Below are 24,943 nucleotides of genomic sequence, written 5' to 3' on the forward strand. Positions count from 1 at the left end.
CCACGAGTCATCCCAGCCTTCAGATGTTCCAGGTGAGGTCCCAGCCATCACGCAGCAGGGGTAAACCATCCCCACGATGGCCATGTCTGAATTCCGGACCCACAGAATGGGGAGTCAAACCCCGGAACATAAGGGCACCTTGTGCCTCCGTGCACTCTTCGGGGTGTGCTGAGGGGCAGCGGCCTTGTGTGCCTCTCAAAGACTCCTCCTGGGAGGGGCACCCCAGAGCAGAGACCGACCCAGGGAAGAGCGAGATCAATCACGGCACTGGCCTGTGCTTTGTGCCCCCACCATTTAAAGTGTTTGTCCTAAAACGATGTGTGAAGTTGAATTTTTGTAGATGAAACAGGATGGATTCCACCAGAAAGACTTGTGGCTCAGCAGACGGCAAGGTGAATTCTCTGGAAGGACAGACACAGCAGGGTTGGTGAGCGATTGTCCAGCGTAGCCAACGATGAGTGGACTCAGAGTGGACTCAGAGACCGTGGTGGTCCTGCCTGGTGACTGTGAGTGGCGGGCTGGGGGGTGAGCCGAGCTGGCTCAGAGGATGGTGCAGCCACAACAGTACCGTCCAGGGTAGTCCGCCACATACACTCTGTGGTCGGTGCCGTAGATGTAGTACACGTTAGTCTTCCCTTGGTACCAGTAATGAACTTCTGTGAGGGGGATCAGCTCGACGGTCTGGCGCTGAGGAAACAATTGGCCAGGAAAACCTCAGTGTTCTGTTCGAGTCACTCACCTGCTCAAGAACTGTCGATAGCTCCCTACTACCTGCGGGATGAGGTTCATGCTCTGGAGTTGGCATTCTGCCTGCAATCTGCCTTTCCCGATGTAACTCCCACCACACTCCTTCATGTACCCTAAGCCCTGACCCAAACAGAACCGCCATCCGATTCTAGGTTTTATGAAGTGAGGCACAGGCGTCCCCAGAGGAATCGTGGGATGGGTGGAGCATCACCAGCCAAACAGGACATCTTCCAGAAACATTAATTTTTAGATGGAGGTCGGGGGTAGAGAAAGGTAGAGGATAAAGTCATTTTAAACATTTTTCTGTTACAACAAACATGGACATATTAGGAAGTGGATTATACAATTTGAAATAAATTTTCAGGTAAATATTGACTCCAAAGAAATTCCAAAGTTTGGTCGGCTGTTTCAGGCTACTTTCTCAGACCCCTCCCTCCCTCACCATGATTTTGCACTGACCTTCCTTTGAGAACAGTCTTTCTCAAACATTCCCCTCCTTTATCAAATGGGGAAAACTGAGGCCCGTGGGTTCATGGACTTTCCAGTTTGGAAGATCATCCAGGTCAAGCCCCATCCCCTTGCCATAGCTGGGTCTGTTTAACGCTCAAATCTCCTCCCCAGCATCCACCTCCACCTACGCCCGGGACACTCACTCCCTCCTACAGTATGGTCCTAAAGTCCCTCCTTCCCTGGCCCCTTCTCTGAGCAATGGCTCCACCACCTTCCCAAACTGAGGGGCCCTAAATGGAACCAGCAGCGCCGCCTTGGGAGAGACCCCCCCACTGAGGCACCCATCCCATTAGCTCTCGGGGCTGCTTGGCTATTGACAACTACAGATGCAACTGACACAGGAAAGTTACCCCTCATCATGGAAGCAAGCTTTCTTGGGGACATCCTGTGGGCCAGGCTCTCTGTCAAAACCCCTAAGTTCTTCTGCACTGACCCAGACCAGGTGTGGGGGTCCCAAACCCAGAGGGAGGTGGCTGGCTGCCCAGGGTCAGACCCTCTGACTCCCTCCTCAGGAAAAGAGCCAAGTGGGCGGTGGGAGGCCCTGGGGAGGGGTGGGGAGCAGCCCCCACTGTGCTGGGGAAGCCGAGAGGGGCATGACATTGTGGCAGGCAGGCGATCAGAATCAGGGTGTGCGTTTTCCACGAAGCTTTTTGTGGGAGCTCGCACTTCCTTTACCTGGACCTGTTTCCTCACCTGTGAAATGGGGATAAAACTTGCACTTCACAGTTGTTGAGGCAATGAAATGAGATTGTGAGACTGAGTTTTCTCCATCTGCTGGAAACTGGTCTCCAAGTGATAACTTTGGAGATAAAAGGTAGATGACCTCTCTTGACATTTCGGTTCAGAGGACCGGAAATATGAACTAAGAGGCAAGAGCTGATGGGAGCCCACGTCACTGCTCGGAAGGCCTGGACAGCGGTATCAGGACCACTCCTGTTTCCAGACTTTTCCACTAAGATCAAAGGGAGAGCGCACCCCACCGCCTCCACCACCCTGCGCTCACAGCTCAGCTTACTCTCCGGAGTCCTGTCCTTGAGATACGGAACCCTCCCCCTCCCAGGGCGGAGGTTGAGCCTGAGCCGAGGATGAGGATCGGGTGGTGCTGAAGAAGGAAGCCCGGCCTGCTGGCCTCCAGGACACCCTGAGGTGCGGGGGACGCTCAGAGCCCCCTTGGGGTCCGCAGAGGCTAGGCCGGGGCCTGCACTGCGCCCGCCCATGCGCGGTCTCTCCCTCCGCCCTGTCCGGCTCCGCGGGTTCTGCGGGGAGACCTTCTGCAGAGCCCAACCGAAGGCAAGGTCCCACCCTGCTGGTTTCCCAGACGAGGACACTGAGGCCCACGGGACGCGGAAAGGGCTCAGTGCCAGCAGTGCGCGCCTGGGCTGGCAAGCCGGCCCTCAGCTGGTACATGATTGTCCCTGCAGGGCCTGGCCCAGTGAGAATGGCCCCAAGTCTCCCCCTAGCCGCTGTCCCTTCAGCCTCCACTGACCTCCAAAGAGCTACTTGAGTCTCTTGAGCGCAGTGAAGACCGTTGGGCTTGGAGCTGGGAAGCTCGGGCTCTGTTCCTGGGCTCCACTAGGAGGCAGTGTGACCAGTTCCTGCCGCTCCCTGGGCCTCCTCTGCTTTACTGGGAAAGTCACAGGTTTAGACTAGACCTGGGACAGCCCATGACAGCCTGCAGGCCAGAGCAGGCCCACTGGCCCACACAGTGTTCTGAGCATTTTTTAAAATGTTGTTGTCAATATTGAAAAGTTAGAAGGTTTCATATAAAAATACAGACTTTAGAAGGTCTGAAATCTTGACCTCTGTGCCTACATGAAGCTGATGGTAGCCGGCCCCTTCAGATAAGAGGGTTCTCCCATCCACACTACCGCAGGGCTCTGGAAGGCCTGAGTTTGCAGTATCCCAATTCCATGATTTCTGAGGTCCATTCCAGCTCCAAGATGGTCATTTATTGATTTTAAATTAAATGTATCCTCTCTTCTGCAAATAGGGGAGCTTTGCAGAGCAAGAGGGGAATATTCATGTAAAGGGGACAGAAGGAACAAGGGCATTTTGATGACTGAGTTTCAAGGACTTAAAGAAAATTGTCTCCAATCAAAACAGCATATTGGCAGAAAAACAGACATACAGACCAATGGAACAGAATTAAAAGCCCAGAAATAAACCTACATATATATGGGCAAACCATTTTCAACAAAGGAGCCAAAAATATACAACGAGGAAAATAAAGCGTCTTCAACAAACTGTGCCTGGAAACTGGAAAGCCACATGCAAAAGAATGAGACTAGACTACTACTTGTCACCATACACAAAGGTTAATTCAAAATGAATCAAAGAACTAGAATATAAGAGCTGAAACAATAAAATAGAAGAAAACATAGGTACTAAACTTAATGACCTTGGTCTTAGAGATGATTTTATGAGTTTGACCCCAAAGGCAAGGGGAGTAAAAGCAAAAATAAATGAATGGGACTATATCAAACTAAAAAGCATCTGCACAGAAAAAGAAACCATCAGCCCTGGCCAGTTTGGCTCAGTGGTCAGAGTGTTGGCCCACAGACCAGAGAGTCCCAGGTTCGGTTCCCACTAAGGGCACATACCTCCATTGCAGTTTGTCCCCGACCCCAGTTGGGTCATGTGGGTGGCAACCAGTCAATGTGTCTCTCTCACCTCGATGTTTCTCTCTCTCTTCCCCCCTCTCTCCCTCCCACTCTATCTGAAGATAAATGCAAAAAAAAATGTCCTCAGGTGTGGATTAAAAAAGAAAAGAAAAAGAAACCATCAACACAACAAAAAGGCAACCAACTGAATGGGAGAAGATATTTGCAAACAATACCTCTGATAAGGGGTTAATACCCAAAATATATAAAGAACACATACAATTCAGTAACATAAAAACAAACAATCCAATTAAAAACTGGGCAGGTGACCAGAATAGATACTTCTCCCAATAAGATATACATATGGCCAATATATATATGAAAAGATGCTCAACTTCACATTAGGAAAGTGCAGATCAAAACAACAATGAAACACCTAGTCTAACAGAAAGACATGGGAAGAACTGAAGTGTCCCTTCTTTGTGACTAGACAAAGAAGACGTCGTTTGTACAATGAAACACTACTCGGCCATAAGAAAAGATGAAATATTGCCATTTGCGATAAAGGGATGGATCTTGAGAACACCATGCTAAGCGAAATAAGTCAGATGAAAACAGTTGAGAGTCATATGACTTCACTCATATGTGGGATATAAAACTGAAAGCAACAAATGAACAAACACTCACAGACGGCAGTATGGTGATTATCGAAGGGGAAGGGGTGGGGGAGGGTCAAGGGGGTCCAATATGTGGTGGAAGGAGATTTGACTTGGGTGGTGAGCACACAATGCTATATACAGATGATGTATTATAGAATTGCACACTAAAATCTATATAATTTTATTAACTGATGTCATGCCAGTAAATTTAATGAAATTTCAAAAGAGAAAAAGAAAATTGGCTCGTCCTTACAAAGTCCTGAGGCCATTTTAGCATTTCTTTCTCCACAGGTGAGAAACTTGGACTTCAGAGAGGAGGAAGTAGGTGGCCCATGACCAGGTTAGGGTGCAAAAAAAATAGGATCTGAGCCCACTTTGCAAGACTCAGGCCCCAGCTGACAGAACCCCTCACCGAACTGGCGCCGGCTTTCCCTGTCCAAACCCCCACCTTGCAGGGCTTCCAGCCAGCAGCTGCAAAGGCCGCTCCTGGGAACGCATCGTACACCACTGCCACCTAGTGGCTACCAGGATACAGTACAAAGCCACCCTAACTCCTGGGGCCGCGGGCGGGCACCACTGCCACCTAGTGGCCACCAGGATACAGACCAAAGCCACCCTAGCCTTGGCTGCCACCGGACACTTGGGAGGCTTGGGGAAGACAGGCCTGGGACTTGGGAAGTGCCCTGAGGGGCAGGACGCTGGGTCCCCATTCTTCCCTGGATCCCTTCCTCTCTCCGAGTGTGGAGGAGATTCGGATAAAAATCACACGGAGCCCCATTCCTGCTTGAAACCCTGCAATAGCTTCCTTCCACTCTCAGGATACCAGTCCAAACCTGTCACCGTGGACAAGGTGGCCTGCCCTGCTCACTGCCTCCAGCCACACTGGCCCCAGCTCAGTCCCAGTACCCCGTGTTCCTCAGGCTGGGGCTCCTCCCCACCATTCTGAGCCCCCAGCAGAGGGAACATCCCATTTCCTCCCTTCTGTGACCAGAGAGACAGTGCCCTTGGAGACCCACCTGGCCCTAGAAACCTCGCCTCCCAAAACCCCAGGTCCCCACCCACTCACCTGCTGAAGGACGCGGGCTCTGGAGGCCAGGGTGGCGCTGTGTTGGGCAATGCCCCGCTGGGAGGCCAGAGAGATCTCCCGCAGGGGGAAGTCCACAAGGGGGTACACCTGGGGAGAGACACCACCGCCTCGCTACTCTGACCAAGTGTCTGCACCTGGAGCCTGGGCAGTGGCTTTTAGGCGAACGGGAGCGAGCCCAGATTGGGGAGGGTCTGGGCCTCACAGCCAGAGGGTGGGGATTGCTTGAGTGCCACAGAGCCTTGATTACCCACATTGTGTTGGGAATGCCACCAAAAGGGGACTGTAGACAGGGTGCTCCCCCACCCGCAGCCCACTCAGCCACCCAGCAAGCCTCTGAGGCCGCCTGGCATGGGGTGGGGTGCAGGTTTCTAGGGGGACGATGCCTGCCATGAGCCTTTAGGAGCCGCAGTAAAGGGGGCAAAGAAGGGAGGCTGAGAAATAGTCTTCATAGGAAAGAAGGAAGACCTGACATCTCAACCTTGAGGCATTATGCTAAGTGAAATAAATCAGACAGAGAAAGACAAACACCATATGTTCTCACTTGTGTGTGGAACCTGAAAAAACAAAGCAATCAAACTCATAAATACAGAGAACAGATTGATGGTTGCCAGAGGCGGGGTGAGGGCAGTCAAAAGCTACAAACTTCTGCCCTGTCCTGTGCTTTCAGTGGTTAGAGCGTTGTCCCATGGACCAAAGAGTCTTGGGTTCAATTCTGTCCAAAGCCACATACCCCGGTCGATGGGTCTCTCCCACATCTCTCTCTCTCTCTCTCTCTCTCTCTCTCTCTCTCTCTCTCTCCCCCTCCCACTCTATCTGGAAATAAATGGAAAAATATTTTCAGGTGAGGATTAAAAAAGGGGGGGGGGGGAGCCTGGCCAGTTTTTGTCAGTGGTTAGAGCATCGGCCTGCAGTCCTGAGAGACCCGGGTTCGGTTCCCGCTAAGGGCATGTACCTCAGTTGCAGTTTGTCCCCAGCCCTGGTTGGTCGTGCGGGTGGCAGCCACTCGATGTGTCCCTTTCACGTCGATGTTTCTCTTTCTCTCTCTCTCTTCCTCTCTCCCCCTCCCACTCTATCTGAACAAAATATGGAAAATGTCCTCGGGTGAGGATAAAAAAAAAAAAAAAAAAGGTACAAGCTTTCGGTTATAAAATAAGTCCTCGGTTTGTAATGTACAGGACGGTGACTACAGTACCTAGTACTGCGCTGGATGTTTGAACGTTGCTGAGAGAATAGATGTGTATCATCAGGAGGGCATTGCCAGGAGAAGCCCTCTCCAACCCAGAAAGCATGAGGTGGTGGCTTCCTTGAGAGCATGGTATATGATTAATTAGAGGGAATAGCTCTTAAAAGTTCTCATTACAAGAAAAAAATAAATTATATAACTATGTGTGGTGATGGATGTTAACTAGACTTCTTGTGGTGATAATTTCACAATATATACATATAGCAAATCATTGTGCTGTACACCTAAAACTAATATAATGACATATGTTAATTATATCTCAATTTTTAAAAATGCATGTTACAAAGTGAAAGAAGCCAATCTGAAAAGGTCACATATTGGAAAGAAAGAAAGAGACGGAGGGAAGGAGCGAGGGAGGGAAGGAAGCCTGGCTTAGCACCTGCCCCTCAGAGAACACAGCACAGGGACCCTGGTCGGACATCCATCCCATAAAGGCCGAGCACCCTGCCAAGGCCTCCAGCAGGGCTGGCAAACCTGTCTGTACAGAGCCACATGGTAAACATCTCAGGCTTCGTGCCCAGAGGGTCCCCTCTCAACCACTGACTCGGACCTTGCAGCACAACGCCAGCCACAGACAGCACGTAAGCAAACAGGCTATGTCCCAGCAAAACTTCATTTATAAAGGCAGGCCGAGGGCCGGAGTTTGCCAGCCCCTGGCCAACAGGCCCCCCCTGATCTGCTGCCAGCACGTGTCATGTCGCAGCTCCTCCCTCTGCCTGGCTCACCGCCCTCCAGGCGCCGCTCTGCCTTCCTTCAAGGCCTCTGCCATGCCCTTCCCTCTGCTGGACACCCTCGCTCCGAGGGCCACGCAGTCGCCCCACTGCCCTCCGTCAGGTCTTTGCCCACCGTCACCTCCCTACCCTGAGCTGAAACACCCTCTGCCCCCGGTCTCCTCACCCTGGCTGCGTATTTCTCAGGGACTCTAACGCCGTGGTGAAGTGTTATCTTCTCTCACCAGGCTGAGATCTACGAGGCAGGGATTTTGCTGGACAGTATCCCCAGGGCCCAGCCTGGTGCCTGGTACAGGAGGAGGGTCTCCAAGGTTGTGGGAGGGAGGGAGGTCGGGGAGGGATGGGGAAACAGAGGAAGGGTCCAGTATGTGAACTTCAAGGGCGGCCTGGCCCCGCGGGGTCCCAGATGCCTGTCCCGTCCGGGTGGCTCTGTTCCCTCCCGCCCGTCCTAAGTGAACGTAGCCCCCGCGGAAAGCCCGAAGAGGGGCGCAGCTTCTGGGGGTGCTCGGCAAAGCCCGCCTCACCATGGTGTTTTCATCCTTAAAGAAGTTTTCTCCTTTGGCTTTAGCGAGGAGCTCCGCGGGGCAGTTCAGCCTGTGCTCAGACACAAACTCAAACAGGCTGTTCTTCCTGGAGGGGGAGGGGGGGATGGTTAGAACCTGGGTTTGGAACCAGACGGGCCGGGCTGCTGGTGGGCCCTGGGGAGGTCAGCAGCCTCTCGGCCTCAGCACGTCGGCTGGGAACTGGGAAACCAGTGAGGTGCGGACAGCTCCGTCCTGTGACCTCACCCCATCCTCCCCGTGAGCCCCGAGCAAAGTCTGCCGCAGGAGGAACCCTGGAGTTCAGGACACAGAGGGACTGCCCAGCTGTGGCGTGGCTGCCGCGCTAGAAAGGGGTGATGTCAGATGTGAACTCGGGTCTCGCCACCCGCGCTGCCTCTCCCCAGGGACCTCCCCTCCCCAGGTGCTTCAGCCCTTTTCTGCCAGCAGGTCCCTGTACTGTGAGAGCCCCAACCATGGAGTTTCTCTGCAGAAACCAGTCCAGGCCACGTCCCCCAGCTGGGCCGCCGCACTGAGACACTGCCACGTACCACATGATGACCAGCTGGATGAAGTGCAACAGTTTCTTTTCCCCCTTGCAGGTGGCACAGGTCTTGTTCCCCCTCCCTGAGCACGTGCTGCACCTGAGAGGGACACACCATCAGTACCACCCAGATACACACGGGGCCCTGGTGGCTTCTGGAGGCTCCACCCTCCTCAGAGTGGGGGGCTGTGGTGGAATGGATTGCTTCCACTGTCCCACCATCTAAAGCTTTTTCTTCTGGTGGCAGTGCCCCCAACTTCCCTTTGGAAACCACCCTTCTCTCACCTGATCTATGTGGTCCATCAGAGCCCCGCCCCTTCGATGACCAGCTTGGGACCTTGGCCTGGCCAGTCAGCTTTTCCCATCTCCCTGGCCATAGTGGCTGATACAAAGATGGGCACCCAGGTAAGTGCAAGAGATCCACCCTGGAACTTTTGTTGGAACTTTCAGAAAAGGGACATCCTTTTCTACTGAGGTTACTAAGCTTAGAGCTGCTGGTGGTCCCCTCTGCCACAGGAGACAGCTTGCCTGAGACTAAAACCAGCACATAGTGAGAATAGAGACAGATCCCTGATGACATGGTTTAAGCACCTGGATCCAGCTGTACCTGAAGCCATCCCAGAAATATATTCCTGGATGTTTCTGTTACATGGAACTATACATTTCCTTTTTTGCTGAAGCCAGTCTGAATTTGATTTCTTTCACTTGCATATGAAAGAAACCTGAGTTTCTTTCCACATCAAAGGTGGCAGGATGTCCAGGGCCTCAGTGAGCTAAAATGTATCTTTAACCAACACAACTTTGAACAGTTTCACCCTTCATGGTTTCCTGTTTTCCTTTAAAGATTTATGAACACCTTAAAGGACATGATTTACAAAATGCAATGCCCCACTGTTTGCAAAGCCCTGTGAGCAGAGATGAAACCTTCTTGACTATTTAGTCAGTGAACCAACCTTCCTGAACTCCTCTATTCACACCTTGCAATGAGTTAGAAATGAGGGTTTTTCCAGGCCCAGATCCTCAGAGTTAAGAGTCTCACCTTGGGTGGTTTTCTACGTTCACTTCCTGCCCCACCACTAAGCAGGAGCAGGTCCGTCCTTACGCGGCCCGCTCCTTCCTGCAGGACCTTGTTTCTTACGCCTGGCCCACAGATTGCTCGATGAGGTCCAGTCTAGCCCAGGAATACCAGGCCTCAAGAAGGCCCGCCCGTTGCACACGTATGTACCCAGCACCGACTATTCACAGAGCTCTGGGGACACGGCGTGGCAGGGCAGGCAGGGTGCAGACAACATGAGGCAGGAGAGCGGGGGGACCCACTCATACCTGTGCCTGCCAGACCCCGAGCACATCTGACACCTCCCAGGCTGCTTGGCTCTGCGCTTGGCTCCGCTGCAGGAGGGGCACCTCACCTGCGGACACACCGAGGCCTCAGTACCTCCCCAGGGAGTGGGGCAAAGAGCTTCCCAAGAAGTGGTTCAAATCCCAGTTTGGTGACGTTGAGCAAGCCCCTTCCTCTCCCTGGCCCCCATCCCCTCGCCTGTAAAATGGGAGGGTTGGACCTTGTATCTAAGGACCCCTCCAGTGTAACTTTCAGACTCTACATCCTGACATCCCTGGGACATCGGCCTGTCCTGCTCCTCGCTGATCCCCTGCACCATGGCCAGAGGGAGCAGGAGGAGGGGCAGGCTGGCCGGGGACCTGGTGTCGGGCACGCCCCCGGAGGTGATCAGACAGGCTCTCAGGGTTGGTTTGGGGGCTCCAGGACCTTCCAAAGGCCTGGGGGAGGTGGGGGAGGAGGAGGAGCAGGGGTGGAGGAAGCAGACACGCCCTCGGGGAGGGGCTCTGAGAAAGCCATGAGGCGGTGGCGAAGGGCAGGAGAGAGGGCACAGAGCAGAGCGGGCGCAGGCCACAGTCGACCCACAGGTGGTGCTCAGGGGGCAGAGGCTGGGCACACAGCAGGCGGACGAAGGGACCAACAGAGTAGAAGGCAGGCGGGCAGGTGGAAGGATGGAGGAAGACACAGCTCAGAGACACGAGTGGTCGGTATGTGTCCACGGGATTCGGTGTGAATGGGGAGGGCTCAGAACACTGAGGAGCCTGGCAGCACCCCGGGACCAGCAGTAACCCTGAACATTTCCGACCAGAAGGCTGAGGCCATGAGAGCCTGGCTGTGGGCCTAGGGCCGCACTGGGCCGAGCGGTGTCCCACCTCCTCCCCCACCAGGACCTCAGCATGGGACCCCTGTGGAACTAGACTCTGCAGATGTCATTAGTTAAGATGAGGTCATCCCGGACTAGGGCGGGCCCCAAATCCAATGACCGGTGTCCTTATAAGAAGGCCATGAGGACACACAGACAGAAGGAGAGGCCATGTGAGGCCATGTGCGGAAGCTGGAGCGATGCGGCTACAGGCCAGGGGCCACCCCGGGTGCTGGCGGCTGCCATGAGCTCAGGCGGCGGCGTCTCCCTCGGGACCTCCGCTGCCGTCCCGGTTCTGCACTCCCAGCCCCAGCACGGTGACAGAATCCACGTCTGTCGTTTGAAGCCGCCCAGTCTGTGCTAGTTTATTACAGTGGCCCTCGGACACGGGTACAGGGCCCCCCGTCTGTTGTCTCCGGGAGCGCCCTGAACTTCACCTTCTCGGCGCCCATCACCCTGTCCTGCAAGTGCTAGTCTCTGTCCCTGTGGGAAGGACCCCAGGTCTCAGTCCCCTTGCTGGGCCTAGTGCTAAGCAGGTACTCAGTGAATGTTCACAGATGGATGAGAAAAGAGGAGGAAAGTTAAAATCAAAGTGAAAAAGGCCAACAGAGACCGCCCAATCCAACCTTCCCATTTTATAGGTGGGAAAACAGGTCCAGCAAGGGGCAAGGACCTGCCTGAGGTCCCACGGTCAGTGGGGAGCCCCGGGCCCCAGCCCTTTGTCCCCGCGGGGCCCCTCCACTCACACTGCACTTACCAAGGCACATGTGACTCACCATGCAGGCCCCGTGGCAGCCGCTGCACTTGCAGTGCCCACGCCCGTGGCACCTGTGGCACTCCTGAGGGGAAAGGCGCTCCTTGGATCTAGGTTCTCAGACACCTGCAGCTCCACCACCTCCACCCCACCCCCGTCCCGTCACCATCCCAAACACCCCCGTCTCCCCGGGTGCAGCCATTCAGAGCCAGAGAGGGGAGATGGCCACTCCCACCTGACCACGATCCCCAAGGGCCTTGAATGCCAAGCCCAGGAGATCATGCCCCCCTTCCTCAGAGCCCCAGCCCCGTCTGACCCGGATGCTAAGGAGACTTGCTCTCCAAGTCCCATGTCCTAACGCATGTTCCCAGGCTAAACCACAAAGGCCGGAGCCCTTGGCCCATCAGGAGCTAAAGTGGCCCCTGGGAACAGAAGCCATAAAGAGTGGACAGCATGTTTGCGAACGGCACCACGCTAGCTACTGGGCTCTGATCACGGGCTCAGCATAGCTTCCCGCTCCGGAGGGAGGAACGGAAGGAGCTGCTGGGCTCTCGGAGTCCTCTCCCCTGTATGCTACGAAGACACACGGGTAAAAGTACATGCTTGGATCGAGCTCTAAAGTGAAGATAAGACAGGTAATGAGATGGGAACATAGCATAAAATGTCTCAGCTGGGCTTTACACTCGGTTCCCCTCACTTCGTGTCGTGATGATGTTTCTGTCCAATGGGATGGAGGTAAATTCTGCTCCCTGACTGACTTCCAGGAAGAATCCCAACAACGGTTTCACTTTGTTGTCTCTGTTTCCTTCAGCGCATCAGCCCCTGACTGTCAGGCCCAAGGAGGGGAGAAGGATGGACACCCAGAGGGTTTAGGACTGTGAATGTTCACGGTTTAAAACTGGTGACAGTTTTTGTGAATCGGGCCATTCTTTTGCTATGTGAATAGCCAAGAAAGGAACCCACAGCCTAGATTCGGGGTTTCCTTTCTGAAAGGATAATGTTTCAGGAAACTACAGTGCCTGGAAAACGAGCCCAGGGAGAAGGGCGTGTTGTCATAATCATGTTACCTTGACCAGTGACGAGTGAGGGACTTGGAACTTCCTGGTTTCTTCCTGAAACATCGGGGGGACCTGGACCTTGATGTCCCAGAGCCTGGGGGACGTCCCTCTTCGTGGCCCATCTACTAAGTGATCTGACACAGAAGCCATCATTGTAAGAACAGCAAACAGCCACCAGGACAAGCTTTCATTTATTCACCAAATAGGACAGAGCCTTCCCTCGGCGCCAGGCACTGGGCTAGACCCTGGGGCTACAAGGAAGGGTAGATAAGGGGTCCCTTGGAGTTCGTAGTTAAGCACCCAGCTTTGGGGTTGAAGAGACTTGGGTTTGACTCCTGGTTCTTCTACTTTCCAGCTGCGTAACTGCAGGCAAGTTACTTCACCTCTCTGACCTTCAGCTGTCTCATCTCTAAAATGGGGATAACAGTGGCACGTACCATAGAAGATGGTCGTGAAAATTACATGGAAGAAGGTATGTAAGTGCTTAGCCTAGGGCCGCACACACTGAAGCCTCGATAAACAAGAATTAGCCTTATATGGTCTCCATCCCCACCGTCCTCTTCCTCCTCCGATCAGGAGAGACACAGCTGCATGCATGAGGGTAAGTGCTTTGGCCAAGAGTCGCATAAAGGGCTCTGAAAACCCAGAAAACTAACTCATCCTGCTGGGGAGGGAAATTGCAGGAGAAGAAATCCTGGAAGGCTTCATGAGAGAGGTGACTTATGAGCTGAGTCTTGAAGGATGAACCAAAATGGTCAACAGAGATAACAGGTGGAGTGCAGGGCTTCCCAGACAGCACCTGAGGCCTTCGTGGGGGCCAGCAGGAGGTGGGCTGGCACAGTCACTCGGGACCCAAGGTGGCCTGGGGGGCAGAGAGATGCCCAAGTACACACGCTGCCTGTGCCATCTACCCTGGTGGCAGCACCAGCCTGTGGCCAAAGGCAAATGTTAGACTTTCTCGGGACCTTCTGCAAACAGTTTTCTAGCCAGGACGCCGTTGCTAAGATCAGCCCTGGGAAGTCTCCGAGATGAAAGCCCACCCTCTCGTTTCACAGGGGACGGGGAGCCAAGGCTCCGAACAGAAGAGCCTCCCATTCCAGGCCAGCGGCTGAGACTAGCTCCTGCCCTGTTTGCCCATTTCAGACGACTCACTCACTAGTAAAGGGTTGAAATGTCCATTCGCTTATCCTGGATTCACTGAAAGTCTCCAGTCGATACTACGGAGAAAAAGACAGCATGTTCCCACTCGTGACCCTTAGGAAGACCGAGCACTGTGCAAACAGAGGAAGCTCCCACCTGCCGGGGCCCCGGAGGAAACCAGGGCTCCACACGTGGCACAGGGATTTCTGTTCCACCCGCGCGGCCACAGCGGCAGGGAGGCCGGGGCCCCAGGACATCTGCTCTGACAGCTCCCCGCGGGGGCGATTCCAGCACCCCGCTTCTTTATACAGGGAAACATTCTAAGAGGCAAGTTTTGGAGCAGCAATTGCCTCCTGGCAGTTGGGGACCCCTGGCATCCACTGCCCTGAGGGTCCCCCTTTGGGGGAATTGACCTGCCTGATGTCACGATCCTTCTTGACCCTCGTCCACAGACTCAGAAACCAGAACGGTATCTTGGACATCACCTGGCTCCTCTTTTTTCATGTGAGGAATTGGAGACTCAGAGAGGTCAGGAGACTTGCCCAAGGCCACGCAGCTACACAGGGGCCTCTTCCCCAAATCCCTGCTCTAACCACTTGCCTGATTTCTGTGTGCCTGTGTGCTCACCAGAGCACGACTGTGCTGTGACATTAGATAACGGGAACCTGTCCCTTGGCCCTTTGTTGCAGCAGGTGACCTGGGAGCCTGTTGTGGTCCCAGCTGTGGTCTTGGTGTGGGCTTTCCCTGGGTGTCAGGCCCCAGTGATGAATAAACGATTCCTCCACCTGGACATGACTTGGGGGAGGCAGAGGAAGCTGGGATGAAGGGGAGTCGGTGGCCCTCTCTCAACCCACCGTCGTGGGAGCCGCTCAGCCTTGTGTTTGAAGACACGGCTTCAGCACCAGCAAACCAGAGTCTGAACCCCAGCTTGGTTGCTTCTAGCTGCATGTTTTGGGGCAAGTACCTCCGCCTCCCCAGACAGCCAATTGCTCCTCTATAAACTGATGACAACACCTGCACGGCAGGTAGCTGTGAGCACGCGCTGAGACGTACACGCAGCGGGTTTCACGGGACACCTCGCACACTGAGCTTCGGGGATGATCGATAATAAGGACTCCTGGCATCACTACAGACTGCAGACCAGAGGGGTCACAGAAGGGACGTCAGCGTCACCACCATCCACATGCACTGCCCCCGGCCCCTTCACCCCACTTCCCGGCACAGGAGCCCTGCCGGCCACTCTTACCCTGCACACAGTCTGCTGCCTCAGCTCCTGGATGACAAGGTCGCTGGCGGCCGAGCTGCCATAGCAGCATTTGGAGTGAACGAAGCTGAGGAGAGCTTCCCGTGCCACCTCCTCTGTCACCACAGGGATTCTGCCAGGGACAGAGCAGAGAGGCGAGGGGGTCCGGGGCGGCCCAGGGCTCCTCCAGGCCAGGCAGCCCCTCCCTGCGCACAGGGAAGCTGGCCACCGTGGTGGGAAAGCGCTCGGGGTCCAAGGGGGCACCCTGGCAAAGGGGGGTGTGGGAACAGAGGCCCGGGGCAGGAGAGGACAGCGGAGCGCGTGAGCTGAAGTGTGGAGCTCAGGAGACGGGCTGATAGACTCTGAGAACTAAAAGCAAACAAAACGCTTAAGGATGAATTATGCCATGTTGCAGATGAGGAAACCGACACCGAGAAGGTATCGCACAGCTGAAGAGGCAGCGCTGGGCCGGGAGGTCCTTGCCCTCTGGGAACTCCACCTCGGCCAGAGGAGCCAAGAGCCACTTCACGTGAGGACAGCCAAGAGCCAGCCAACAGCGGCCCGCAGCCCTCCCAGCCTCCGTCTGGACACCTCTCCCTCTCCTGAGGCCCAGCTGCCAGGTCCCCTCCTTAGTGAAACCCTCCCGCCCCGACCCCCGTAGGCAGGAGCCCTCTCCTCCTTCCTCCCGCCCACATCTTCCTCTCTCTCCACAGCAGCCCAGCTCCTGGTGGGCAGCCCTCCTCATGCACCTGCCTTCAGCGGGGAGGCCACGGGCAAGCAGGGAGGAGAGGTGGCCAGGGGGAGGCGCTCGGGCTCCCCTCTCTGCACCAGCTGGCAGTGACCTCGGAGCTCTGCCCCAGTCTTCCAAAAACAAGGAGGGCGTGGCCTCTCCAGGGAGCAGCTCGCTTTTTCTGTAAAGGGTCAGAGAGACTATTTTAGGCTCTGTGGGCCCTGCAGTCTGTCTCAACCACTCACCTCTGCTGTTGTAGTGGGAACAGCCACAGACCAAGAGCAACAGATGACAGGGACTGTGGGCCAATACAAATCAACTTTCAAAAACAGGCAGTGAGCTGGATTTGGCCCAGGACCATAGTTTGCAATCTCTGCTCTCGACTATGCTTTTCAACTCTGGCTTGGTAGCCAAGCAGCCTGCAGAGCATGGTAAGATGCAGATTCCCAGGCTCCATCCCTGGAAGTCGGATCCAGGAGGTCTGGATCCCCACGCACTGTCAGGGTTGAGACCTGTGTCCCCTGAGAGCCCCGAGGAGGACTCTCGGGGGCAAGGGGGACAGTGAGGACCACTATCCTGTGTGATGGCTCTAGGAGGGCCGCCAGAGCACACCTGCAGCTCACCTGTGTTCCAGGAACGAGGACCAGCACCTTTGTTCCGGGGGTCTCCGTGGGGCCTCCAAAGGTGGGAAGAATATCTGCTGTCCTGGAAGAGAGGGGAGGAGTCAGAGGCTAGCAAAGGAACAAATACCTGTGGGTGAAAGAAGGAAAGACTGGCTGAATGTGAGAAAGAACAGATGAAGAAGAACAATGATGGTTCTCAGACCAGCATCCTTCTGGTCTTAGGTGGACATAGTCATGGGATGTTCGTGGATTCCCTCCTGACAAACACAAGAGAAAAGGGAGCTATCCCAGTGCCGACCTGTTCCAGAGACTCTCCCCAACCAGCAGAAGCCCCAGGAAGAAGCCGCAGGAACCAAGACCCCACAGACTTACCGCCCCCTTGAAAAAGGTAGTCATAGCTGGGCAGCCTCTCCAGGAGTTCCACGGGGGGCGCCAGGGGCCCCTCAGCCTCGAAGCTGAGGTCCACCACACCTGCAGAAAGATGGCAGTGCTGAGCCTGGGGACAGAGGGGCATCGATGGTGACGTCACAGGAAGCTGACAAGTGAGGGCAGGTGCATGAAAAAACCCTCACCATTTCCCTAAGCCTCCTCACTCTGGCACCCTCGGACAGAACACGTCTGCAGGGGGAGAGGGGGTGGGGGAGCATTGCAGCAGCAATAACAGGGAGGGGAAATGGTAAGAGTGGCAGCTCCTGTTTGACGGCCACCTGCTCTGTGCCAGTCGCCCTGACAGGTGCTTTATAAACAATGTCCTATTCCAGGACCCTGGAGATAGATACTGAGCTACAGGCGGTCACAGTTCTGTAAGGTTCCTCTCTCACACCGAAAGGGGGGAGGGGGTGTCCTCTCCGTGAGCCTGGGCAGGTGTAAGACTGCTTCAACCCAAGGAACACGATGGAAGCAAGGAAGAGGCTGCAACGCCTGGATCCAGGAGCACTCCCTCCTGAGCCCCGAGCTGCCGTGTAAGAAATCAGACCGTCCTACTAGACAGACCACGTGGAGATGCCCTAAGACTAAATGGAGAGGACCCAGCGGAGCCCAGCCTTCCCGCCGCCACCCGGCCGCCAGGCACGTGCATGAAGCCCTCTTGGACCCTCCGGACTGGACCAAGCTGCCTGGTGAACACCGCAGAGTGACCTGCCAGTTTCAGAAGGACTAGAGGAAGAGCTTGCAACTTTGATCAGACAACGTAAATTAAGCTGGCAGGCCGCCCGTGCTGATGAACTGGCTATTCTGGTTGGTCAATTATCTAAAACTAGTCAGAAGAGAGAACAAGATAAAGCTGCCAACAGTATGAACGTATAGCTCCAACAATTAAGCAACCAAGTCCGATCTACTCGGGGTCTCTTAGTCAAGGGGAGAGGGGAGTCTGTTTTACTGTAAAAAGCCAGGTCACCATAAGAAAGTCTGTAGAAAACTGAAATGGGATTTACAAAGAACAAACAAATAGAGCCTACGCCTGCTCCAAGGACTGTGCCAGGGTATTTCCCCTTCTCCTTACTAATACTTTAGGAGAAATGAAAATGATGATAAAAAGGGACATTTCTAAGGCCCTTGCAGATAGTGGGGCTACTTTATCCCTTCTTAACCCTACCCAGCTGAGTCGTCCTCTCCCTTGGAGTAAAGCTTCTGTGTGAATGGAAGGGGTACCTAACCAAGCAGCGACTGTTTTTACATCTGAACCTGTCCCCTTTCAACTGGGGAACGTTACAGGGCAACAGATATTTTTACTGGCCAAATCAGCCCCAATTCACCTAACAGGGAGAGATTTTCCTGACACCCAGGATGCCCACATATCCTTTTTCCCGGAAGGGTGAAATATATTTAGAACTAAATGAATCAGATACTGAACCAATTGGGAAAATAATCATTTTAAAGGAACTTCGGAGGAAAATAATCTTGAAGCTGATCATTTGTGGCAGAATGTTCCAATGCAACATTGGCTCCTTTCCAGGAGATATTGGCAAGATCAAGTCATCCACTCCTATTAAAATAACTATTGATTATACTTTGCCTCTAACATTCACAATATCCTTTAAGACCTGATGCACTAGCTGGAATTAAGCCCATTATACAAGATTACTTAAAAGGGAAACATTTGAAAAAAGAAACAAAAAGGGGGGGCCTTATTGCCCCTCTAAAGCAGGGGACCCATCCTTTCTCCCCCCTGCTGAGTTACCTTGTGAATCCTTGATACTTTCCAAATTTTCAACCTGATAGGAGAAAAGTGGTACCTCTTTGTTTAAATTTCCCGTACTACTAGTGAGGGGAAACACCTTTGCATGCCTTTAATGGCCAGTTTAGTTTCTTCTTCTAAGAACTGGCTAGTTCCCCCATTTATTCTCCTATTGAATTTTTTTTTTGTCCTTTTCTCAAGAGGTTCATAGGAGACTTTGTTGTTGTTAATCCTCCCTGGAGGATATTTTTTCCATTAATTTTTAGAGAGAGTAGAAGTGAGGGAGCGGAGAAAGAAAAACATCAGTGTGAGAGAAACACATCGAATGGTTGCTCCCTAACACACCCTGGCCAGGGCCAGGGCCGGAACCTGCAGCCTAGGTATGTGCCCTTGACCTTGACTGGGAATGAATGCTCTAACCACTGTACAACAGCGGCTGGGGCCATAGGCAACTTTTTGTTTGTTCACATTCTGGGTTCTCACCCTTTGTTACATGTAGTGAAAATATTTCACCCCTCGGTCTTTGTTTGTTTTTCTTTTGTCAAACACAATTATAGATCCCTGTAATTTTTCTACCTTTCCAGTAATGAAACTAAGTGGAAAATGATCTCAGAGCTATAAATAAGATAGTTGTTCCCAGATATCCTGTGGTTCCAAAACCACCTATTTTATTATCAGCCATTCCTGGGCCTGCCAGTATTTTTCAGTAATAGACTTATGTAGTTCTTTTTTCAGCATTCCAGTAGAAAAAGACAATCAATATCTCTTTGCTTTCACCTGGGAAGGTCAACAATTTACTTGGACCATAATGCCCCAGGGTCATATAGAAAGTCCCACCTGTTTCTCCCAGATATTAAAAGCTGATTTAAATGCTGTTAAATTTCCTAGAGTCCACTGTAATCCAGTATGTGGAAGATTTACTTTTAGGCTCTAGGATGTTACTAGACTCCCAGAAGGACACAGTTTACCTAGGGCAGCAGCCAGCTACAACAGGACACAAGGTCTCAAAGGAGAAGCTCGATGTTTCTGACCTGAAATGAAATACCTTGGCTGTGTATCTAAAGATGGGTTACTGATTAACCCAGAAAGGCTTAGAGAAATCATCTTTTCCTCTTCCAAAAACAAGAAAGCAGCTTAGAGGATTCCTAGGTTTGACTGGATATTGGCGAACTTGGGTTCCAAACTGTTCATTAATAACCCAGCCTCTATATATCCTACTAAAGTCAGATCAAACTGATCCAATTCAATGGATCCCCAAAGGGAGACAGACATGCTGTAGAGGCTCCAAAGGAAGCACTGTCCGGAGCTCCTGCTCTGGGACAGCCAATGATAAACTTCCCTTCTTCTTTCTCACACGTGGAAGTAAGGGAAATGCTTTAGGAGGTCTAACTCCGAAACATGGAAGTCATTATAGACCTATAGGATGTTATAGTCAGCAACTAGACTCGGTAGCAAAAGGGCTCCCTCCCTGCATGAGGGCCATCCCTGCTACTGCCATGCATGTAGACAGAAGGGATAGTTGTGGACTCTCCCTTGACTATTTAGGGTCCTCATTCTGTTGGATCTTTGCTGAACTCTCATCACACTCAACACTTCCAGTTAGTCGATTGGGTTCTTATGAAGCTCTCCCGCTCTCTGCACTTGTTACTTTAACTCACCTGTACCCTGCAACTTTGTTACCCTCTTTGCAAGATGTAGACACCCACAACTGTGTCCTGCTTACTGACTGCCTTCTTGTTCCTAGGAATGATTTATAGGAAACTCCTACTGCTAATGGTGACTTAATTTGGTTCACAGATGGATCTTATCTGAAAGATGAACAGGGACATGACTGAGCTGAATATACAATAGCTTCCATGGTGCAAATAATTGAAAGTTCTTATCTACGTACCTGAAATAAGATCTGCCCATCAAGCTGAACTAATTGCTTTAACCAGGGCTTGTCCATTGGCCAAAGAACATGTAGCTGGTGTTTACACTGCTAGTCACTGCATTTGGTGTAGCTCATGATTTTGGAACGTTATGGAAGTAGCAAGGCTTCTTAACTTCCTCCGGGCAGCCCATAAACAAATGGAAAACTGGCTGCAAGATTTTTAGATGCCATACAGCAACCAAAACAATCGGCAACTATCAAAATCCCAGGACATTCTAAAGCTTCCCCTGTGGAAGTAAAAGGAAATCATTTTGCCAACGCTGTAGCTAAGCAGGCGGCATTGAACAGTCAAGTTATTCAGACCCAAGAGTGGTCTTTGTTTTCTATTAAATCAATAAAAGATTATCTTTTCCAGTTTCAACAGACAGCTATGGAGGAAGAAAAGAGAATACGGCAACAAAAAGGGGGAACCTGTGAGCCAGACAGATAGATATGGCTTGGACCCAATCAGAAACCTATTCTACCTCTACTCAACATGTACACGAGCTAACACATTGGGGTCCAGAAAAGATGATTTCATAGAGTAAACAATCTTACTGGAAACCTCTCCTACCGTAGCTCATAAAGTGTGCAGCAGATGTTCTATCTGTCCAAAGCATTGCCCAGAAAAACCACTCCGTGGATCCCAAGGACATCTCCCACCTCCTTTAGGTCCATTTGAGGTATGGCAATTCGATTTTATCCAAATGCCATCATTTCAGGGACACAAATATATTTTAGTTGTGGTTTGTATGTTTTCCCGCCGGGTTGAGGCATTTCCTTGCAGGAGATCAGCAGCCTTAACGGTTGCTGAATTGTTATTAGAAAAAAAATAATTTCCAATTGGGGATTTCCCTCTGAGTGACATTGTGACAGAGGGACTCATTTCACTGGGCAAATAATAAAATCCGTCTGCAACACTTGGCCTGTACTACAGCGTTTTCATTGTGCCTATCACCCCTAGTCTTCTGGATTGGTGAAATGTACCAATGGTACAATCAAAATTTAACTAGCCAAAATTTCAGAAGCATTTCATCTCCCCCCTGGCAGGGACTTTTCAAGGATGAGAAGCCATGGACCACGGAGGCAGATGGCTGTCGCAAGACATCAACAAGGCCTGTAGGCTCACAAACGGATCCTGCTCAAATCATGTTCTTATATCACCGAGTTGTTATTGATTGAATATACATAAAATGATCTTTATGTTGTTAGTATCCTTCTTATGGTTTCCTAGTGGAAACAGTATCTGTCTCCCCAGATCCCTCTTTTATTAGATATGAAAATTTTAACTTGGATACCTGCTAATCTTTCCCACCTACTAGACAATGATATTCTGATTATCAGTCATGATAATGAAGTTAACACTTTGTTGGCCACACATTGGTTTTCTCCTACTATCAATATGAGCTTTGGCACATTTTTTCTGGATATATTTATTATAAAGGACCCATCTTGGGCAAATAGCTCCAAGAACACCTCCCTGAAAATTCCCCTGGTAGAACTACATGTGGATCTAATCTAGATGAGTATTGTATAGTTATAGGAATGGATGATGAAAAGCTAAGAAAATTACCTGAATGTGATGGGAAAAGACTTGTGGAAACCTGCCCTGTCTGTCATAACATATCTTGTCCTCAGACTCACCAGCCATGCTCTTGTGGCTGAATGTTCATGAAACCAGAAAACAAATCAGTGGGTCCCCATTTCAAATATTAGTGGGATTACTTGGTGGGTAGGTATGTCTTTAACTACCTCACCCTCCTTGCATCCTGGATGCTTGTGGAAAGCCCTAAGGAACACTCAAACTCCATCTCATTTGGGGTTACCTCTACCCATTTAACTATGGCATGGGAAGTCAACATTTTGGGGTTCATTCAGTATACCCCAACTGCTTCCAAGCCATAGCTACCCAGTGGCAACGACAGTCCTGGTGGGTCCAACAGCATTGGCCCTCTACAAGAAATAAAAGGGGATACTTGGAGGAATAAGGGCAGGGCTTGGTATCCCGGAACAAGCTGAACTTGCAGCCAGTGAAGATGCCATTCATCAGAAAAAGGCGCTCTCCCTAAAATAGGTCGTAGAGGGAATGCCGTTTCAAGAAGGGAGAGGGTGAGAAGCAGCATGGAAAGACAACGAAGCCTCAGCTAAATGGACAGAACCAACTCGACAGACTGGAAACACGCATGCACAACCCCAGCAATGGGAGCGTGCCTGTACCCTAACCCAGCAAGGCCTGCTGCTGTCTGTGTAATGCAAATGGACTCTGACATAGCCATGAAACAGTGGTCGACTGTAATGGGTGCAGCAGGCCAGACACGTACGGGACTCATATGGTTTCCCTGGATTTTGGAAAATTCTGGATGGAAAATGCAATCTACAACATTGTATCTTAAAAGCCCAGGCACCTTGTTTAGATCCTAAGCTCAAATTCTCACTGGTTCAACTAGCTGGCATAGGGACCATCCTCCAAAACTCTAGAATACTTCCAATGAGAAGTAGCTGGGCCATGTTTTAAAATAATCAATGATGGGCCCTGGCTGGTTTGGCTCAGCGGTTAGAGCGTCGGCCTGCAGTCCAGAGAGACCCGGGTTCAGTTCCTGCTAAGGGCATGTACCTCGGTTGCAGTTTGTCCCCGGCCCTGGTTGGTCATGCGGGTGGCAACCACTTGATGTGTCCCTTTCACATTGATGTTTCTCTCTCTCTCTCTCTCTCCCTCTTCCTCACTGTCCCACCCACTCTATCTGAACAAAAAATGGAAAAAATATCCTCAGGTGAGGATAAAAAATAAATAAATAAAATAATGAATGACAGGACCCCATCTCACTGTCCGATTGTGAACATTGAAAAGGTGAGGGCTCTGCCCACAATCTATATGGAATACTGTATTCACCAATCCTGGCCTACTGTGGTCTAAAGCAAAAATGGTCTTCGGGTGAGGATAAAAATAAATAAATAAATTTTTTTTAAAAAAAGGGTAAACTGATGAAGATGTCTGTGGAAGAGCACTCTCTCTGCACGAAGTCACTGACGCACGCTCGGGTCATGCTTCCAGCTGCTCCACCGCCTCCCCGGGGGCCCTCTTTCCTTTCCCTTTTTCCTTTGGTTTTTTGTTTGTTTTGTTTCTGGATTTTTTTTTTTTTTCCTCACCCGAGGACATTTTTCCATTTTTTTGTTCAGGTAGAGTGGGAGGGAGAGAGAGAGAAAAACATCAACGTGAAAGGGACACATCGAGTGGCTGCCACCCGCACAACCGACCAGGGCCAGGGACAAACTGCAACCGAGGTACGTGCCCTTAGCGGGAACCGAACCCGGGTCTCTCAGACCGCAGGCCGACGCTCTAACCGCTGAGCCAAACCGGCCAGGGCTGTTTCTGGATTTTTTAGCTCTTTAAAGCCTATAGGTCTTGACCTCCACAAAAATAAAACTGTCCTTTTGCGTTTAATAAAAACAGAGGCCGACAGAGCAAGCAGGTCTCGTTTCAACTGGAGCAGCCTCGTCTGCTGAAGTGGAGACGCCAGGTGGTGAGAAAGCCTGAAACACTGAGACACGTGGCCAAGAGCGAGGAGGGTGTGGTCAGACAGATGAACAGGCCCGTTCTACCCCTCCCCACAAGAAGAGGTGTCTTTGTCCGCAAACCCATACAGGCCTCTAAGTTCCTTCTCCTTGCAGGAAGGAAGGAAGGGAGCTGAAACAGAAGACTGTCTGCAGGCGGGACAAGCACCCTTTTCAGCAGGAAAACATCTCTGTAAGCAGACGTTCTGCCAACAAACAGTGAGAGAGCCAGGATGGGCACCGGTGTGGCACGAAGTGACACGGCCCCAACACTTCAAACAGGCCTGCCCACGGGTGCCGAAGTCCCCAACATGATAATGTGGAATCACTGGTACCTTGGTTCCCCGTACCATTTTATCCCTAACAGTTATTAGCTTTCTTAGCTATTTTAGCCACCAGGGACCCAGGGACCCGCAAACATTTTCTATCAACAGTCAGGTGGTAAATACTGTAGACTGTGGGCCAGGTGTTCTGTCTCCATCACTCAGCTCAGTCACTGTGGCCTCAAAGCCACCACAGATAATCTACAGTCCAATAAGAGAGGCTTTGTTCCGATAAGACTTTGCAAAAAGAGGCCACGGGTCAGATGTGGCCCCTGAGCTATATTCGCCCTCCCTGACCGGGCAGTCACCTGTGTGGATGGCTGAGGGGGTCAGGATGGTGCAGGGGGTCAGGACGGTAGAGCTGGAATTTGAACTTTCTGGGACCAGGACCCAGGCACATCCATTGCAGTTCCCTAGAGCCCTGTTATCAGAAGGTGAAGGTCAGGGTTGGACTGCAGCCAGGGTGACTGGACTCGGAATCCCTGAGGCTCCGTGGTAGGAGCCTGGGCTCTGCCCCCCTGGAGCTGAGCCATGCGCTACCTGAGCCTGTGCCAGCCACACACCCTCGCAGAAC

General features: G+C 52.0%; 1 protein-coding gene across 1 annotated transcript in view; it reads right to left on the bottom strand.

Moving 5' to 3' along the window:
- Window positions 1-528: 528 nt before the first annotated feature.
- The window catches only part of SSUH2 (ssu-2 homolog), a 30,169-nt gene continuing 5,754 nt past the window's right edge, over window positions 529-24,943 (bottom strand). The window contains exons 2-12 of the mRNA XM_036267300.1: window positions 16,779-16,877; window positions 16,407-16,488; window positions 15,057-15,186; window positions 13,827-13,887; window positions 12,680-12,804; window positions 11,635-11,697; window positions 9,984-10,069; window positions 8,668-8,760; window positions 8,102-8,207; window positions 5,583-5,690; window positions 529-687 (exon numbers count right to left, since the gene is read on the bottom strand). Of these exons, the coding sequence (XP_036123193.1) occupies window positions 541-687; window positions 5,583-5,690; window positions 8,102-8,207; window positions 8,668-8,760; window positions 9,984-10,069; window positions 11,635-11,697; window positions 12,680-12,804; window positions 13,827-13,887; window positions 15,057-15,186; window positions 16,407-16,488; window positions 16,779-16,877 (1,100 nt within the window). The 3' untranslated portion in view covers window positions 529-540. The remainder of the gene's footprint in view (window positions 688-5,582; window positions 5,691-8,101; window positions 8,208-8,667; window positions 8,761-9,983; window positions 10,070-11,634; window positions 11,698-12,679; window positions 12,805-13,826; window positions 13,888-15,056; window positions 15,187-16,406; window positions 16,489-16,778; window positions 16,878-24,943) is intronic.

Source organism: Molossus molossus, unplaced genomic scaffold, assembly GCF_014108415.1.
Source record: "Molossus molossus isolate mMolMol1 unplaced genomic scaffold, mMolMol1.p scaffold_m16_p_18, whole genome shotgun sequence".
Lineage (NCBI taxonomy): Eukaryota > Metazoa > Chordata > Mammalia > Chiroptera > Molossidae > Molossus > Molossus molossus.